Source organism: Ambystoma mexicanum, chromosome 11, assembly GCF_040938575.1.
Source record: "Ambystoma mexicanum isolate Mex_15411 chromosome 11, UKY_AmexF1_1, whole genome shotgun sequence".
NCBI lineage: Eukaryota > Metazoa > Chordata > Amphibia > Caudata > Ambystomatidae > Ambystoma > Ambystoma mexicanum.
In genome coordinates, this window is record NC_090934.1 from 1104079472 (window position 1) to 1104098090 (window position 18619).

The following is an 18619-nucleotide window of genomic DNA, read 5'->3' on the forward strand; positions in this document are numbered from 1 at the left end:
TTTATTTTACTGTTATCCTATGTACTGCACTGCCCCCTCCTCCTTCCCCCATCACTTTTCCCTTCCCAAACACCTGCACTTGCCCGATCTCAATTTCACCTGATCTAGTAAGATTGTTGTCTCTGTCTTCCCTCTGTCCCCCGTCCCTTGCCTTGTCGCGCCTTGAAACACTTGTGTATAGGCGCGTTATAAAGGCCATATCATATTATGTAAGGAACTCATGGTGGCAACAGTAAAGACAGACACAAGTGATCACAGTTCAAGGATGTGTATTGAACTATGAATGCAGGGTGGAAAAACACCTAACCTTAACCCAAATCTAAGATGGGAGCAAGCGTCGATCAAATGAAAAGTAAGGCAATCCTTGTGGCGTTGTGTCAAAATAGAAGGACCTATACTAAGAAAAAACTATTGCCAATTCCTTACAACTAATTACAGAAAGAGTATGGGATAGGGTTTTCAATAAAGAAAGAAGTGTTCACAAATAATAAGTCAGGATTTGATTTCCAGTAGTCTCCCTTCCCCACGTTTTCTAGGTGGGACTTTGGAGCACAGCATACACTCGAGTCTTCTCAGCACGAGCCAACAGTTCTGTATCTTCTATCAGGTTCTTCAACGGTTAAGTCTCCTTTCAATAAAATACTCTTGCCTCCGGGGGCCTGAGGCACTCAACAAACAAACACAAAGTTCTGTTCCACGTATACTTTGGGTGACTGCTTCACCCCTGGTCCCCTCTTCTGGGTGCATACCCTTCACCAAATCCTAGTCAACAAATTGATTAAACAGTTCCTTTTCAATGCACTTTGGATGACAACTTTCCACCCTGGATCTCCCTCCTTCGGGGTCGGGCCCCTTTTAGACTTTCGCCTCCCCCCTTCGGGTTCGCTGTGGCTTTTCTAGAATTCTTGGGTTTCAGTGTTTTTTTAAACAATTCATCGGGCCTTGCCCTTGGTTGTCGGCTTCTCTCTGCCAGGTACGCTCTCGCAAACCTTTGCCAAACAGTTCACTATGGGACTTTGGCATCCCTCCAGCGGGATCACTCTTGTCAACTTTACAAAACACAGTTCCTTACTGATTCCACCATGTGGGATGCATTTCCCTTCTTCACAATCATCTGTCGGTTAAAGACTTTCTATGGTATAGAGGATTTTACAAGACCCCTGTATGTCCACTTTGACCTATCGTTACCTCTTCCCAAGGCCTTCTGGTTATGTTAGTCTCTACCTTCGGGTAATCACCCAGAGTTTTCTTTATGAGCACCCAGGTGGTGCGGGACACCTCTGTTGCAGGCTTTCCCCTCACTTTCTCAAAGGTTCCTTTAAGCTTTTTGACACTTTTTGCTCAACACATCGTGGTTTCTTATTGACTCCCCCTCGACTCACCGGCTGTGATGAACTGCTTGGCTTTCTTCTCCTTCAAGTCAAGGTTGGTACCACAGAGACCGGCTTCTCTCCCTGGCTTGGATCCCAGTGGAGGAGGTTCTCGTGTACCATCGACATCTGCTGCAACACACGCTGGCCTTTGTTCGTGGTCTTATGTTTCCATCTGCAGAGGTTTCACAGGCCTTGATAGGAAAGGGCAAGGTTACTTCTCTCCATGTCACCCTATCAGTATTCGCCGCCATTCACCTCCTCTTGACTGCAGTGCTGAGTTAGCTCTCACGTCGTGCGGTCTGCCTTCTCGACCTGTGCTCTCGTGCTCCACATTTTATCCCTTTGGGGAAGGGAAAGGGTTGTCAGGTGTGTGTGATTTTGGTCAATTGCCTGACTTTGCCTGACCCTTGTATTGGGGCTGCTCTGGCGTTAGTCCGTTGTCTTTCATGTTGTGCGAAAGTGTTTGTGTCAGAAAAGGGGGGGAGGGCAGTGTTTTGGAATATCCTACATGGTAGGATGGATTGAAGGTGTTGAAAGAAGGGGTATATGTGTCTCACCCATCAGTGTCCCACTCCCACACCCCAAGGTCCCCCATCCAGGTGATCCTTCCTCACTGGTCCACCCCCAGGAACTGGATCCAATTGTGATAGCCGTGTCCTGGCCACCTGGATGATAGATGCCCGGGGACTAGCTAGGGAGACACCTTCAGGTTTCTCACAGGGGATCCCCTAGATCCCCCAATTAGAGCCCAGACTAAGCAGTGAGCAGTCACAGGAATAGTCACCTCATGACCAACTCTATGGAGAGGCTGGGAGTAGAAGTGGACAGTCACAGAAACGTGCCCAACCCTCCTATCCAAGGGTGGGCTGTAAGGAACGCATGGTATCAAAGTAAGAAAGACACAAGTCATCACAGTTCAAGGGTGTTTATTAAACTGTGAAATGGGTGAGATAAATGCCTGACCTAAACTTAAATCTAAGATGGCAGCAAGCTACGACCAACAAATAATAATAATACAGTCCTATTGGAGTCTAGTAAATAAAAAGGGCCTATACTAAAAAAAAATATTGCCAAGCCTTAACACAATGCTACAAAAGAGTGCAGGATAATGTTCACAAGAAAAGAAAGAAGTGTTCACAAAATGATAAGTCAGGCTGTTATGGCCGGGGGTCTCCCTTCCCCATGTTTTTTTTTTTTAAACTTTTATTTTTTATTCAGCTTGGTAGGACAGATACAGGTGAGCATCAAGAGCATGTAAAATCAAACAACTTAATACAACACAGTCTCCTAGAACAGGTCGAGGGTTCACCTCGTCAACAAGGGGGAGCAGCAGAACAGTGCAAATAGAGGGCCATTCAGGGGAGAGCTGGGGGACCACAAGAGTAAGGCACCGGGGATGTAGGACCTGAGTCGGCGCCGGGAGAGGACATAAATGATCGGAACTTCAACCAGATGTCTCTGGGCCTAGAGCAGGCGGGCTGTTGTACCGCCCAAGATTCCTCCGTGTCGGAAGCCCAAGTGACCGCTCTAAGCCACTTTGCATGTGTCGGAGTGGTAGGTCGAAGCCAACAGAGTAGTATCGCCCGAACAGCCAGAAGCATACAGAGGCCAGCCAGTCTCCTAGAATCTTGGTGGAGGTCGGGAAAGTCATGGAATAGGCATTTCATTGGGGTAGGGGGCATGGGGTGGTCAAGAACAGACGAGATGGTGGAGCAAACAGCGTCCCAAAATTGGGTAAGGCGGGGGCATGACCATATCATGTGGAAGTAGCCGGCTCCATCAAAGCCACACCTAGGGCATCTAGGGGAGGAATTATTCGACATACGGTGTAGTCTGGTTGGGGTATAATGGTATCTGTGGAGTAGCTTAAATTGAATTAGTTTAAATCGGGAGTTGAAGGAGACCCTCTGAATACGTGAGCACATATGGGACCACCGGTCTTCGGTCATTTCCACACCAAGGTCAGACTCCCAAGCAAGCTTTAGTTTAGAAAACGAAGGGGACGATCTGGATTGTATCAAGGTGTATAGTCTGGAAGTTTTTCCCCTCATTGGGCAAGGTGAGGTCAATTCAGTGATCGCTAGTTCATCCGGCGGCAATGCTGGGAAGCAAGGGTACTTATGTTTGAGGACTCTACGGAGGGATGAATATTGAAGCCATACCGAGGGACGCTGTCTGAGGGGCGGAGGGAGGTCAGGCCATTCTATGAAATTACCATCTACAAATATGTCTCGGAGCAGTTCAAATCCTGCCCCAGCCCATGTGCGAACAACCGAAGGGGGAACCTGTGGGATTCCCGGGAGAAAGTTCCAGATCGGGAAATTACCATGAAAGGGATGGGTGGTGCCCAGTAATTGCCAAGTTTTGGATAAAGCCAGAGATGTGCACCTCACCGGGTCTAATGAGCCTGATTCCATTGGGATAGGTGTGATCACCAGGGATCTAATATCGCGGTCACCAACCGATAATCTTTCTAGCCTGACATGGGGAGGGGGGTCAGATATGTTGAACCAATGTGCAATGTGTTGGAGCTGGGCTGCCAGCCAGTACTTCAGAAAGTCGGGTGCACCAAAGCCACCCAACTCCATCGGTGAAGCAAGAGTCTTGAACTTAAGGCGGACTGCACCGGAGTGCCAGAGGAAGGTGTTGAGGGTTCGTGTCAATGTCTGAAAGAACTCACCTCCCGGCCATTGTGGGATATTGGCGAATCTATACAATAGCTGAGGGAGTACCACCATCTTCAGTATTCCTACCCTCCCTGCCAGTGAAATAGGGAGGTTGTTCCAACCCTGAATCTTTTGCGTAAGATTTGTAAGGTATACTAGATAATTCTTCTCGAGAACCCAATCAAAGTGTCGGGACACCACTACACCTAGGTATGTAACCTCAGATTGGGCCCACGTGAATCCAAGAGTATCGGGAGGGGGGAGTGTGCTGGGGGTGAGCGGGAAAAGAGTTCATTTAGTGCAGTTAACCGTCAGGCCAGAAATACGGCCGAAGAGGACAACATCCTCCAGAATTGGGGCAAGGTTGACCTCAGGAGAACGAATAAAGAGTAAAGCGTCGTCAGCATATAGGGAAACTATATCCGAGACCCCGTCGGTGCGCAGGCCTCTATGGGAATGAAATTGGCGAAGCATGTCCGCGAACGGTTCCATCGCCACGGCAAATATTAATGGAGAGAAGGGACAACCCTGTCTAGTACCTCTGGCTATCTGGAAAAGAGAAGAGCAACGGTCCTCGGTGCGAACCCTGGCCACTGGGTTTGAATATAGTAGCTTGACCCAGGAAAGAAATGTGGGGCCGTATTTGCATTTGTTGAGTACTCGCCACAGATAACTCCATGAGACGGAATCAAAGGCTTTTTGCATATCGAGGGTGGCGGCCACTGCGTGGACGTCCGGACTCACCCTGCTTATAACATTAAAAAGGCGCCTCAGATTCAGGGAGGTAGAGCGACCCGGAATAAACCCCGCCTGGTCAGGATGAATGATATGTGGCATGAAGGGGGCCAGGCGTAAAGCCAGTAACTTAGCATAAATCTTGACGTCGCAATTGATTAGCGAGAGTGGACGATAAGAACCGCATTGAGTGGGGGATTTACCCGGTTTTAACAAGACGGTAATAGTGGCTTCGCGGAGCGTGGGGGGGAGCTGACCTGCCACCAACGATTCCTCCCAGAGCGCGACCAAACGAGGGAGTAGCAAAGTCTTAAACCGTTTATAGAACTCAACCGGTATACCGTCAGATCCCGGGGATTTGCCTGATGAGAGGGAATCTATGGCCTCCGAGAGTTCCAAGGAAGTAAATGGGCCCTCAAGGGCTTCGATGGTATCGGGAGAAAGAACCGACAGGGGTAGCTTGTCCAGAAAGACATCTATTTCAGCTATGGAGGCTTTATCTGCGTTAGCATACAGGGATTGATAAAAGGAGAGGAATTCGGAATTAATATCACCAGGGGAGGTGGCTAGGGATCCGTCAGGTCTCTCAACGCCAGGAATGGGTGGGGCACCAAACTCACGGCGGAGAAGCCTAGCCAGGAGACGAGACGGGCGTTCACCCTCACCATATCTCCTTGCCAGCCCAGGGTTATCGAGAAATCTCTGCTCGCGATCCGCAAGAGCGCGGAAGGTGTCTAGCTCCGTGCCGATCGAGGCAAGGGTCTCAGGAGTTTGATTTAATGAATATTGGGCCTCCAGCTCGGACAGTGTGGCTTCGCTCACGGCGATCTCCCTACGGATGGTCCTGAGGATGCCATTTTCTTTAGAGAGGGCGATGCCTCTGATGTAGGCTTTAAAAGTTTCCCAGAGGGTGGCCTGTGATGAGACGGAACCAGAGTTGATCTCAAAGAACTCCTCAATAGCCGACTCCAATTCAGAACTGAAGACCGGGTCGAGGAGGGAGAGTGGTTTCATCCTCCAGTGTCTAGTACGGTCGTGATCCGAGCCCCAGGATAGGGTAATTGTCACTGGTGAATGGTCGGAGAGAGTCCTGGGGAGAATCGACAAGTTTGAAATGCTTCTTATGAATATATCAGAGACTAGCCATCTATCAATGCGGGAAAAGGAATCATGCACCGAGGAATAGAAGGAGAAGGTGCGGGAGTCGGGGTAAAGAAGCCTCCATGCATCAAATAGGGCCAGTCGGGGAAGTGAAGAAAGTGTAGCATATGCGGCCTTGGTGAGGTGACGGGGACGAGAGCCAGATCTATCGAGATCCACATCAAATATTGTGTTAAAGTCGCCCCCCCAGAGAATAGGGACCAACGGGAATCCATCCAGAAGGGACGCAAGATGTATGAAAAATTCGGGATCATCGATGTTGGGACCATAGATATTAAGTAGGATCACTTCCCTATTCTGCAATATGCCATGAAGCAAAACGAATCTGCCCAGAGGGTCTATTGTCGTGGCTATGGGGTTATATCTGATACTCTTATGAATTAGGGTCATAACCCCCCGGCTTTGTGTGGAGTAGGAGGTATAGTACCTCTGTGGTCCCCATACTTTAGCGAACTTCTCACAGTGCTCAGTTACCGCATGTGTCTCCTGAAGAAACAGGATCTTAGTCCCATGTCGTTCAGCCTGAAGCTGTAGTAGTCTCATTTTCTTGAAGTTCCCCAGCCCCCGCACGTTCCAACTCAGGAACGTAAGGGTTTCCTCACCCGACACCCCCGAAGCAGACATAGAAAAACACAGGTGGATGGAACAGTGCCCCCCAAAAGTGGACCCCGTTGTTGTCAGGACCGTGGTGACATAGATCCCCTGGTGCTCTGAACTCTACCTTCTCCGCAATTACCAAGCCTTTTTTAACATAAACTCCCCTACCCTCCACCCCCACCCACATCCCTCCCCCAATCGGAGAGATGAAAACCCCAAAGACAACAAACCAAATCCAATACAATGGCATCAACGCCTGGGGGGCCTGTGAGTCGGCCTGACAGCGGAGCTCCGTACCATAAGGCAATTTGAGGATAAACATAATGCCTGGCAATAAAGGCGGGACACATATGGGGATGGCCCCGCGGGGGGGGGAGGCAGGCATGACCGTCCATAATGAACCAATTTAACGGGATTAATAGGGGTTACTACGGAGGTTCACAACCCACAACAACAGATGCATCGCATAGAGAAAAAACAAGGACATGCACATTTTCAGACACAGTGTCCACTGGAAGAGGCAGGCGGCATCCCCCGGGCCCAGGAGCTCCTGCAATGACGCCACCAGGATTGGTGGCACGCTGTGAGACCAACCGGGGTTGGGTTAGGACTACGTAGTGCCGATTCCACAATAAGAGCATGTCGCGTTTGTCTAAAAGTGGAGAGTGTGGGCCAAGGAACCAAGACCCAGGCAAAGGCAGGGATTAATGTAAGTGTAGTTTAGCCGGGAAAATGTTCATCCATAAACTTAGAGGCTTCCTCCGGTAGCGTGAAGAAATATACTCGGTTCGCATGCTCAATTCGGAGTTTGGCGGGATATAGCATAGCGTATTTGACCTGGAGGTCGCGCAATCGTCTCTTCACCGCCAGGAAGGATTTGCGCTCGCGTTGGACCGCCATCGAGAAGTCCGGGTATAGGTGGATTCTGCTTGCGCCCAACAAAAGGTCTCCCTTGACTCTCGCCGCCCTGAGAAGGGTATCCCGGTCGCGAAAGTTTAAGACCCTGGCTATTATCGGGCGAGGAGGAGCGCCAGGCCTGGGCCTCGCTGTAAGTGCACGGTGGGCTCTCTCAATTGCAAATTGTGAGGAGAGTTTTGGGGAGTCGAGGAGTCGGAGAAGCATGCTCTCCACGTAGTCTTCCATGGGTTCTTGTATGCCATCCTCCGGAACCCCGATTATACGGAGGTTGTTGCGCCTCGAGCGAGACTCGAGGTCCTCATTCTTCTTCTCCACCTCTTTCAAGTGTGTGGATAATGTGGAGACCTCCGCCCGGAGTGAGCCCAGACCATCCTCAGCGGTACTCATACGCGATTCGATCTCAGTCACACGACCATCCGTCCTCTCCATGTGTGCCTTGATGGAGGATATCGTACCATTCATGTCGTCTAGTTTACTATGTATTGTGGTGAACCCTTCACGGATGAATTCCATCATTTTCTGAGTCTCGGATGGCTCCGGTTCATGTGCAGTGGATGGTTCCTGTGAAGGCGTCTCAGTACCAGCTCCCCCCGGAGGTTTAGCGAACATATTGATAGAGGATTGCTTCTTTCCCGTCCTCGTTGACATGATGTCGGCGAAAGTTGAAGTCAGGTCCGGAGGGCCGGAGGGGCAGGGAGGGGTGAGAGACGCCGGGAGAGAGCAACAGGGACGTGTGAGGTCGCAGCCGGCTAGTGACAAGAGATGCAGTGTTACCGGGTCAGGGGCAGGAGTGTCGTCCTAGCCAACCGATGTATGTGATGGTCAGTGATCCACAAGTATACCTCCGGGAACCTGAGGAGGGAAGGGCCGAGGAGACCAGCTAGAGAATCAAGAGGGGCTTCTGGTAGCCGTTGAGTTGCGGTAGGACAGCCAGGCGGGCAGCCCTCTAGTCGACCAAGAAGGCGAGTATGACCGGAGTCAAGGTGGATCCGTACAGGAGATTCAGGGGTCGGGGTGCACCCCGGCACCGCGGAGCAACCAACAGTAGGCAGGTAGGAAGGAGCAGGCGCCTCCCGCCGGCTCCCGGCCAGTCTATGATGCAGGTTAATGGGCCCGGGGAACGGGGCAGCCGGGGAGGGTATCAGGATGCAGACAGTCTGTGGTTACTGCCCCAAGCTAGGCGCTGCGCTTAAGAACAAGAGAGGGAGTCCAAAGAGGATAATGCCGGGCCAGCACACCTCAGGAGCGGCTCCACTCCGACGGAGGTCGCCCGCCAATATGTTGTAGTCCGCGGGGACCAGGGACACCACTCACCGCCCGGGGCCAGGAATCGCGGTCCAAATCGGCACACCGCCCAGGATGGGGCGGCGGAGCGAACGCTCTCGGATCCGGAGAGGTCCAGCGCCCGTCAGCCGCCCTCCCGAGAGGCCGTATTAAGCGGGCGCGCAAGGCGGGAAGAACGCCCCTCCCCCAACGGGAGGCCGCGAGCCGCGGGCCTCAGCCGCAACTCCCTGGAACTCCGATGGGGGTCGGAGGAGGCACCCGCTCCCGCTCAACCCGCAGGGGGCAGAAGCTCAGCGGCAAGAGAGATCCAGGGGACAGGACGAAGCCAGCTGAGTCCCCGACACACCAGCCTTCCCCTCCGCGGCTTAGATGGTGAAACGCCAAGGCAAACAGGAGGATTTCAGTAAAAGGAGCGCCTCGCGGGACGGAGCTGATCAGAGGGCGGCCATCTTCATCGAGCGCAACAGCGCCCCCCCCTTCCCCATGTTTTTAGCATGGGACAAGGAGGGACTCGAGCACAGCACACTCCTGGGCTTCTCCAGTACAAGCTTGCAGTTCCTTTTCTCAGTATCAGGGCCTTCTGTGCCGAAGTCCATTCTCATGCAAAATCTCTTGCTTCAGAGGGTCTGATACGCCAAAACATCAATATAAATGTTCCTTCTGTTAACATTTACGTCAGGTGATTATCCATCAACCTTGGATCCCCCTCAGCCGGGCTCTGATCCTTCTCTCAGTCGTCAGCCTCCCTCAGTCGGGCTCAGACCGGCCAGAGCACTTGCCAATTTAAACAGACTTCCGAAGAGTGATCTTGTCTCGCTGGGTCACTCTGATAGCCTTCGACAGCTCACACAGCGCTCCCATCAGCCGGGCGCAAGCGCCTGTTTCACAATATCAAAACATCTGAAATGTGTCAAGAACTTTTGATTGTCCAAATGATTTGGTTTGGCCCTTGTATTACCACCTTAACACCTTATAGCGGCCTTCCCTATGGCCTCTTGGCACTTGTAGTTTATTTACTTACAATGTTCAACACAGTCTCTTTGTTCAGGAGAGGGGTACCAGCCAGAGACCTTTGACTGAGTGCCCACGTGGCACCAGACCACTCTATTCTTGGTAGCAGGTTTGTTCACAGAAGACCAGTTGTCTATTTATCTTCTTAATGTTTCCACTGCAAACTTGAGCCTAACACAGTCCGGTCGACTATCAGGTTCTTCTCACTCACCGGCAGTGCTGAACTCGTTGGCAGTTCCTTTGCTGCTGGAGTCAAGGACAGTACCACAATGGCAACCACGTCTCCCCGCCCTCGCTATCAGTGCAGGAGGGTGCCATGTACCGCTGACATCTATCACACCATTTGCCAGCTTTGATTCCAGGTCTTATGTTTCTTATATCTGAGGCTTTGTGGGTCTGGGTTGAAAACATCAAGGGCAACTCCCTCCTTGACATGCTTTCAGGTCTGGTCGCCTTTCTACTCTGTTTGAATTGCCGTCCTGGAATGGATGCTTCCTTGTGCATTCAGCCTTGCTCCGAGTGTGCTCTTGTGCTCTACCTTTTATCACCATGGGGAAGAGAAAGGGTAGTCAGGTGTGTGTAGTTGTCGGTAATTGCCTGACTCTGCCTGACCCTTGTGTTGGGACATGTCAGGGAAATAGCTTGGGTATTAGTATGTTGTCGTTCCAGCGGTGAAAAAGTGTTTGTGTTGGGAAAGGGAACTGGGGGGTAGAGTTTCTAAGTATCTTACTGGGCAGGATGGGGAAAAGATGTCATAAGGAAGGTCAAACCGTGTCTCACCCTTCGGTGTCCCACTTCCACTCCCCGAAGACCCACCATTCAGGTGATCCTCCCACACTGGTCCACCCCAAGGAACTGGATCCAATAGCCATGGCCATGTCTTGGCCAAATGGATGACAGATTCCCAGGGACTAGCGGGTGAGACACCTTCAGGTTCTCACAGGGCCCATCAAGTGAAGCTTATGCACTCATTGCTCAAGCTTTGATACAGGTTCATAAAGAAAGTCACTGGAGCTCTCCCACTGCCCCTATCCTTGCTTAGGCCCACCAGAGGGAAATGGATGGATGGACTTACCCATGAAGAGACTGCTTCCCGTCAGGAGAACATATCGGGACAGCCGATGAAGTTTCCAAGCCAGACCCAAACTTCTAGCATAGCAAGCGAGTTTTCTCCCTTTAAGCAAACAATGTTGGACTACTCCAGTGTTCCTGATGAGTGGGGAAATACATTTCCCCCCTCTGCAGTAGTCCCAGTGAAACCCTCTCAACTTGTGATTCACATGCGGATTACCCGAGGTAGTCTTGCAGTGACAAAGTTGTACTTTAGCAAGGAAGAAAGGATTTTCACAGAATTTGGGAGCGCAAAGCCAAACAATCCCCATTGTCTCAGCGTCACATGGATTTAGAAATCCCCTGAAATGAAGGAAACAAATGCCACAGACACGTTCCAATGCTTACTAAGAATTTGAGGACTCCTGACCCACCCACTGGGAGAACAGTGGGTGTCATGATGCCTACCTCCAAGGAGCCAGGCCCAGCCCAGCAACCCCAGAGGCAGACATCATTTTCCCCAAGGACGTCTCAGCGGGCCCAAGTTGGGGCCTTTTGGACGCAGTCCTGGCGCCTTCGGCGCCAGGCTCATTCTGGACCACAGTCCTGGCGCCTTAGGCGCCAGGCTCATAAAGCAAGACATGTGTGTAAGTGTTTTAATGTGCACTTACCTGAAGCAGACCGTGCTGCTACATCCAGGCCCTCTTGAGGACTGAATGGGACTACTTTATCTTTTGGACTACTTTATCACTCGGGTGTGGCCTGAGGAAGAATACATACCTGAGTGGAAGGATACATACCTGGAACTACTTTACAGGCTATTTAAACCACACCCGAAGAGCAGCACATGCTTCGCGTTGTTCTGCATCTAGCAGCTGGACGCTCACCGTGTTTGCTCCTGCATTTGGACTTCTGCCACGCCTGCCAGCATCCTGATCACCTACAAAGGAAGAGAAAGAGAGAATAGGAGAAGGAAAAGACTTTACCTGCAAGATCTGCATTCCGGAGTCAGCTCGCCGACGATCCTGCAAAGGAAGACACTTAATTTAAAAGCACATCGCATCGACCGCCGCAGCGCCGCATGGCGCCTCCATGTTCAGCAGCGATCACCCGGATTCGCTGCCACGCTTCCACGCCTAGGGAGAAAAAGACAAGAGCAAAGGTGAGAGAGAGAAGGGAATGAGGAAACCAAAACCTCCATGTTAAGACTTACCTGTTGGGTCATTCCCTCTTCATTTCGGGTCCGCGCCGCATCCAGGTGTTTCCGGACCCCGGCCCCTATGGGGAAAAAGACATTAGCGTCAATGAGCGAATGAAAAGACATTACCCAAAAACGCTCATCAAGACTTACCTGATTTCTACAGGGATTGCATCTCGGGTCGGTGCCTTTTCCCCGGCATTCCGTACCCCGGCCCCTATGGGGAAAAAGACATTGACATTAGCATATTGATGCAAGGACAAAAGGGGAACCTTTCAAGGAACTTACCTGGAAGCCAAGCAAGTTTGGTTCTCATAAAACCAAGAATCCAGTGAAGTAACTGGATACCAACGCGCCCCTGCATCAGAAGCAGGAAGGAGAGCTTGCCCTTCAAGACCCTAAGGTGAGACGCCACGGGAAGCACTGAAGGGTTTCGAGGAGGGTGAGAGGGGAAAGGGGGAGGCTGGTAGCATTCCCCGCAGACAGTTAATCCCTTATTCTCGCCTACAGAAGGATACTTTTGCAAGCCGGACAAGCAGGAGTTGGGAGTCCGGTCCAGTCCATCTTCTGAGCCCCGCGCAACACCTTAGAAGAGGTCACAGCAGCACGATCCTGGCCAGCGCCTCCGTGGGAGTCAGGTGAGCGTAACAGTGGGACCCAGACTAAAACAGGTAACAACAACAGGGTTTATGGGAGAAGGGTGGGATTAGACTCCATACCAGGACATGGTTATGGAATCTAAGATGATGGCTGACCTTCATGTAACCTCTGCCCATCCCCCTTCCAAGCTACAGTACTGCCCATCTATGAGCCACTCACAAAAGAACACCTCCCTCTATACAAAGGTTGCCTTAATATCACTAAGTACCACCAAATGGGATGAGGGACTGCCCTTGGGTTGTTTGAGTAGGAGTTACAAGAAGGAGTTTGTCAGAGAGAGTAAAGAGAGAGGAGTACGGATAGTGGAGGGGAAGGAGAGAGCTAGATTTTGGAGAAAGACTCTGGAGGAGATTAAAGTAGGAGGTGTCAGCAGGGGAGAAAAGTTGTTGGGCAGGGAAGGAGGTAGACCATCAAACTAAGAGAAAGTCTGGGTGTTGGAGAAAGAGACAGTTACAATCAGGAGGAGGAAGAGTGGAAGGTGTGTCAAAGAGTGGACGAGACAGGCCATCAGAAGGAGAGAGATTTCTGAAGGAGTCAGAAAAGAGGTAGCATCAGGAAACCAACCACACCACAGGAGAAAGGCGGTGTTAGCCCTCAAAACATGCTGCAGGGAGGAGGGAGCGATTGGGGAGATGATGTCACAATACCTGAGTAGGTGGGAGGTGAACAGGTACCCCATCTTGCAAGAGAGAACACAGAGGTTACAGCAGACGAGGTTGGTCCAGGGGAAAACTTAGAGGAAGTAGATGGAAATATGAGATGGTGCAATCTCACTGGCATTCAGGGATATTATGCTAGAAGGGATCATAGAGGGGTTGCTTCAGGGATGAAGATCCTAGAGCAGGGAAGTGGTCAGCTGACCAGGAATGCCCCAAGTCCCCATCCAAGAATCTTTCAGAGGGACAGGGGTCACTCCTGGAGAAGCTCACCCAATGCCTTGACGTGCTGGAGACCAACTGTCTGAGCCAAGCCCAGAGCATACCGGCCACAGAAGCCCCTCTACCGCCATACTCAATCGATGAGGGTTCGGGATCCCTGCAAAACCACAGCTGAAAGACAACTACCAAAATCATTTATCAGATTCTTAAAACCAGGGTGTGCAGACCCCATTCTGGAACTGTTGTAAGAGACTTTGTTTATAGTTTTTGGCCAAGCTAGCTTCTTTGTGGATTCCACCCTCCTACCTTGTCACAAGTGTTACTGGCACTTAGTGTAGAACACCACTAGGATCTACAATGTAAAGTCTCGCTGTGCTATGTAGTTCTGTCATAGAAAGGAATTGTGTTTCCCTTGCAGTACCTGCCACCTCACCATACTGAGGATCCTTTACAAACTAATTATTGTAGTTGCTCTGAAAGGGATTTCCGCCCATATCTCCATACAGACCACTAGTGTTCCTTAGTTATAACAACTGAGCAGCGACATCCTTTCATTATATATTCATATTACGAAATATATATGGTTGCACCAATTAATGCCGTAGGATGCTGAATAATGAAGAGGTGGGATTTTTTCCTAAATAAATGTCTCAGACTACTGTGCATTTCTCTAGTGTTCACTGCTGCTCCCCAACCATCTTCACATGTATTATTTGTCTTAACTGCTTCAATATTCCATTTGTAGAAATCTTTCCAATGTACTCCTTTGTATGTTCTGAGAGGTGGTCGGTCAAAAAACCGAAAAAAAAATATCGAATTACCAAAATCTCGAAAAAAAAATCTCGAATTATTTATTTATTTATTTATATGTATTTGTGGGTTTAGGTAAGTATAAAAAAAGGGTAAAATAAAAAAAAAGATTTTTTTTTTCGAGATTTTCAATTCGATATTTTTTTTTTCGAGATTTTTTTATTCCTTTTTTTTACTATAAACCGCAAATATAAATGGGAACTGTTTACAAAGTTAGCAGTTATCCTAAAAACCTGATGCAGTGGCAACTGTGAAGGACCAGACTTTGAGACCCCTGATCTATACAAATCTGAAACTCCCCTTGTCAGGAGCTTAAGAGATGAATATTCAAACAAAGTTCCAAGTATGTTTCTTTAGTGCTAAGCGAAGTATATCGCTTTCCTGGAGAGAGTATAGCGCATCTCTAACGGTGCTTCTTCTACATGCCTTGTCTGAGAAGCAGCCTGTCCTGAATGAAGATCACTCTGGGAGTTTTAGTGGCCTTGTCCTAGTGAAATCATCCCTAACCTTTGAGGAGAGGTTATTTTCACAGGATAACCTAAAGAGCTACTTCTGTGAAGGCTCAGGAATTCTAGACTTGTTTAGTGTTGCATCCAAACACAACAAATCAAACTATTTTCAATAGAAAAAAATACCTCCACAAGATGGTTGTAGAAGGAAGTCACATTACATGTTATATCTTTTACAAATAAACAATACCTGTCGTGCATCATACAAAAGCAGAAAGAGTAGACAGTGTAGTACTCACAGTATGTAGGTGATGACTCCAATACTCCTGTAAAGAGCAAAGAAAGAATTGTGGATTTAGATTAGAGATTTAAAGACTTTATTTGTTAATAAAAAGAAAAACTACATAATTTCTATATTTGAAGCAATGCCATCAAAATGTGCTGAGTGATTACTCAAAACCACTGGTATTGTCTAACCAAGCTAATTTGCACAATCCTTATCTGAAAAAGCTGCCTATTCACCTATTGACTCTCTGTACGTGGCGTCATGTTCAATGTCCCATTCCACAGTGACAGAACCGGTTCTAAACCATTACAATTGTTGTGCAATACAAACACCAGAGCACAACATGTCCTGTTTTTCAGACTGAAGACTTTGCTGCTGCTAAACTATTTACACCAGAGCTGAAGAGGGAAGAAAAATACATTAAAAATACACAATCTTAAAAGAGAGAAGACAAACGTTTATTGAACAGATAAACTCCCTGCTTGCTTACAGTAATTTGAGAGTCAAGTCACATACAATTGCTTTGCCAAAGACACTTTAAACACATCTCAAAAACGTTTTGCAAGGCAATAATTAGTTTTCAAAAATTGATTAGCAGAGTTTGCTGATTAACATTTTCTTGATTAGCAAACAAACCCATTTCATTAGAAATGTTGTACTAATATGTATGATATCACCAGAACTTACTCGTATCCAAGACATAAAATGAGCATCAATACAGCATTTTTGTGTACCGCTGTGGTAAGTGTAAGGAACTTCTCGTGGCAACAGTAAAGACAGACACAAGTGATCAGAGTTCAAGGGTGTTTATTGAACTTTATAATGGGTGAGATAAACGCCTAATCTAAACCTAAATCTAAGATGGTAGTAAGCTTTGACCATCAAATAATAATAAGGCAGTCCTAGTGGCGTCTTGTCAAATAAAAACGGCCTATACTAAAAAAACAACTATTGACAATCCTTACCACAAAATTACAAAAAGTGTGTGGGATAATGGTCACCAAAAAAGAAAGAAGTGTTCACCAAATGATAAGTCAGGATGCTGTGGCTGGGTCTTCCTTCCCCACGTTTGAAGCACGGTACAAGGCAGGACTCTCTAGCACAGAACACTCTTTGGCTTTGTCAGCATGAGATTCACAGTTCATATCAAAAACATTCAGAGGCTAAGTCTCCTTCTTGCAAAAGTCTCTTGCCTTAGAAGGCATGTGGTGTTTCACAATGACAAACAAACAAAATGTTCTCTCAGTGATCTTGCACCTTGGGCGATTGCTCTTCGCGCCCAGGATCTCCCTCTGGCGGACTCGGATCCATCTTTCAGTTTCGGCCTCCCTCCGTTGCTCATTTTCATCAGAAAGCAAGGTTTTCCTTCTCCTAGCTTTCTCTCGGCATCCTTCTGTCGGGTTCATACTTGCCACAATTCACAGTTCACAACCTTATTGGAAAGCAGGGTTCCCTGCCCCTAGCTTTCCTTTGGCAACAGGTCAGAGACTTTCGATTGTACAAGGGGTTTGACGTAACCCTTGTAGGACCACTCTGATGCCTCATGCCAACCTTTCCTAGGGCTTTCTGATTCTTGAAGTTTCAAAACAGGTCCTGGTCAGAGCCTTTTGAATGAGCGCCCATGTGGCGCGGGAGCCTTCTGCACCTGGACCTCAACTGGGCTTCTTTAAAGTTCAAGATGTCATAAGCTACCAAGAAAGGCGTCCACCCGGCAGCGCAAAGCTCGATTTTCTGATGAAGAGCTCAATATGTTGGCAGACACATTGGTGGGGCACGCCGATGAAGTGTTTACCGCAGTCCTTAGGCATCCCGCACAACTTCGTAAGAAGAACATATGGGAGGAAATGGCCATGAAGGTCAGTGCGGTCGGCACCACCGCCCGCATGGTCAAGGATTGTAAAAAGCGGTGGGATGACCTACACCTCCGCGTAAAGAACATATTGTCGGCCAACCGCAGCCAGGGGCTGGCAACAGGCGGCGGGGCCCACTCTCCCATCAAGCTTTCCAGGTGGGAAGAGACATGTAGCACAACCATCAACATGGATGGAATTGAGGGAATTGGAGATTCGGAGTTAGGAGTATCTTCATCGGCAGATGAAGGTGAGTGTCCACACAAACCATAGATAACCAAAGCATGATGTTGGCCAACTAATGTGATAGTGATGTAAGGCAATGCATGGCCCATCAAACACACATTGACATATCCCTGTCCAGATGCTGGCCCCACCATTGTCACATTAACATGCATGCTGCATGCCAATTCCATACCCAATACACACAGCAAAACAGCATGTGTCACACAGCACGCAAACCACAACACAACGGTAGGCCCCACAGCAGACACCACCGCAAACATGTGAGAACCCGACGTATGCCAATACAATCCCCCCCATATTGCAAGCACCTTGTCCGCCACAACTACAAGAATGCAATGAATCACATGGGAATAGCTGCACTGACACCAATGTATGCATGATGCACGCACTACCATCACTGATGCCCTGCCTCTCTCGGTCCCCCACAGGCACGGATGCTGACAGTGATGGACAGGATGCAGCCGCACAGGCCAGGACAGCTGTGAAAAAGTCCAGGGCCTGGGATGATGGTACCATGCCATCAACATCGAGTGGCATTCGGATGCCCCAACTGCCACTGAAAGCACCACCATCGTCACAGCCCAAGGCACAGGACCACCAAACACCAGCTGAAACACCACAGGAAGAAACCCTAACACAGGACATGTCAACAGTTGCTGAATCAGAGGCAGACGGGACACAGTCGGCCGCCACCAGCTCCATCGTGGAGACAGCTGCCTCAGCGCAGCGTAATGGTGACTATGGAGAGGGCCACATGAGGTGTACTTACACAAGGACGACAACCTGTCTAGGGATGCTGCACATACACCTTGTTGGGGGGAGGTAGTGTGTTGGGGGGAGTGGGTGTGTTGGGGGAGGGGGTGTGTGTGAATTGGAGGGTCTGTTCACATTGAAGATACTGTATAATACACCTGTTGTGTGCAAAAAAAACATGATGGACATTGGTTCTTTGGCGTGTGTTTATTCAATGCATGACAGTGCACAGTGGCCATCTACCCCCACACCCCCTGTCCACATGCACACCACAGTGTCTCAGTAATAACCATCTATCACTGATTAGCGCACAGCACGTCCATCCGGTGCATAGCGACCTGGCCGATGTGCTACATCTTCTCCCTCCTCTTCCTCATCCACACCCGGTGCTTGATCGTCAATGCCAGGTGGAAGAGGTACGTTGGATGCACATGTTGTGCAGCATGGCACAGACCATGATGATCTTTCCCACCTTCTCAGGCCAGTAGAGGAGTGCGCCACCAGACCTGCTGAGGCAGCGGAACCGTGCCTTCAATAGGCCAAATGTCTGCTCAATCACAACACGGGTATGGGTATGAGCCTGATTGTAGTCCTCTTAGCGCCTGTTCTGTGGATTCCTGACAGGGGTGAGGAGCCACAGCTTCAGGTGATAGCCAGCATCACCTGCAAGGGAGCACAATAAGGTATGAGTGAG

The 18619-nt window shown here is 49.3% G+C and overlaps 1 protein-coding gene across 3 annotated transcripts in view; it reads right to left on the minus strand.

The window, feature by feature from the left end:
• DAPK2 (death associated protein kinase 2) overlaps positions 1-18619 on the minus strand; it is a 1397186-nt gene that overhangs the window by 330647 nt on the left and 1047920 nt on the right. For all 3 annotated transcript variants that reach the window (XM_069624406.1, XM_069624405.1, XM_069624404.1), the window contains exon 7: positions 15090-15116. In XM_069624406.1, coding sequence (XP_069480507.1) covers positions 15090-15116 — 27 coding nt within the window. The remainder of the gene's footprint in view (positions 1-15089; positions 15117-18619) is intronic.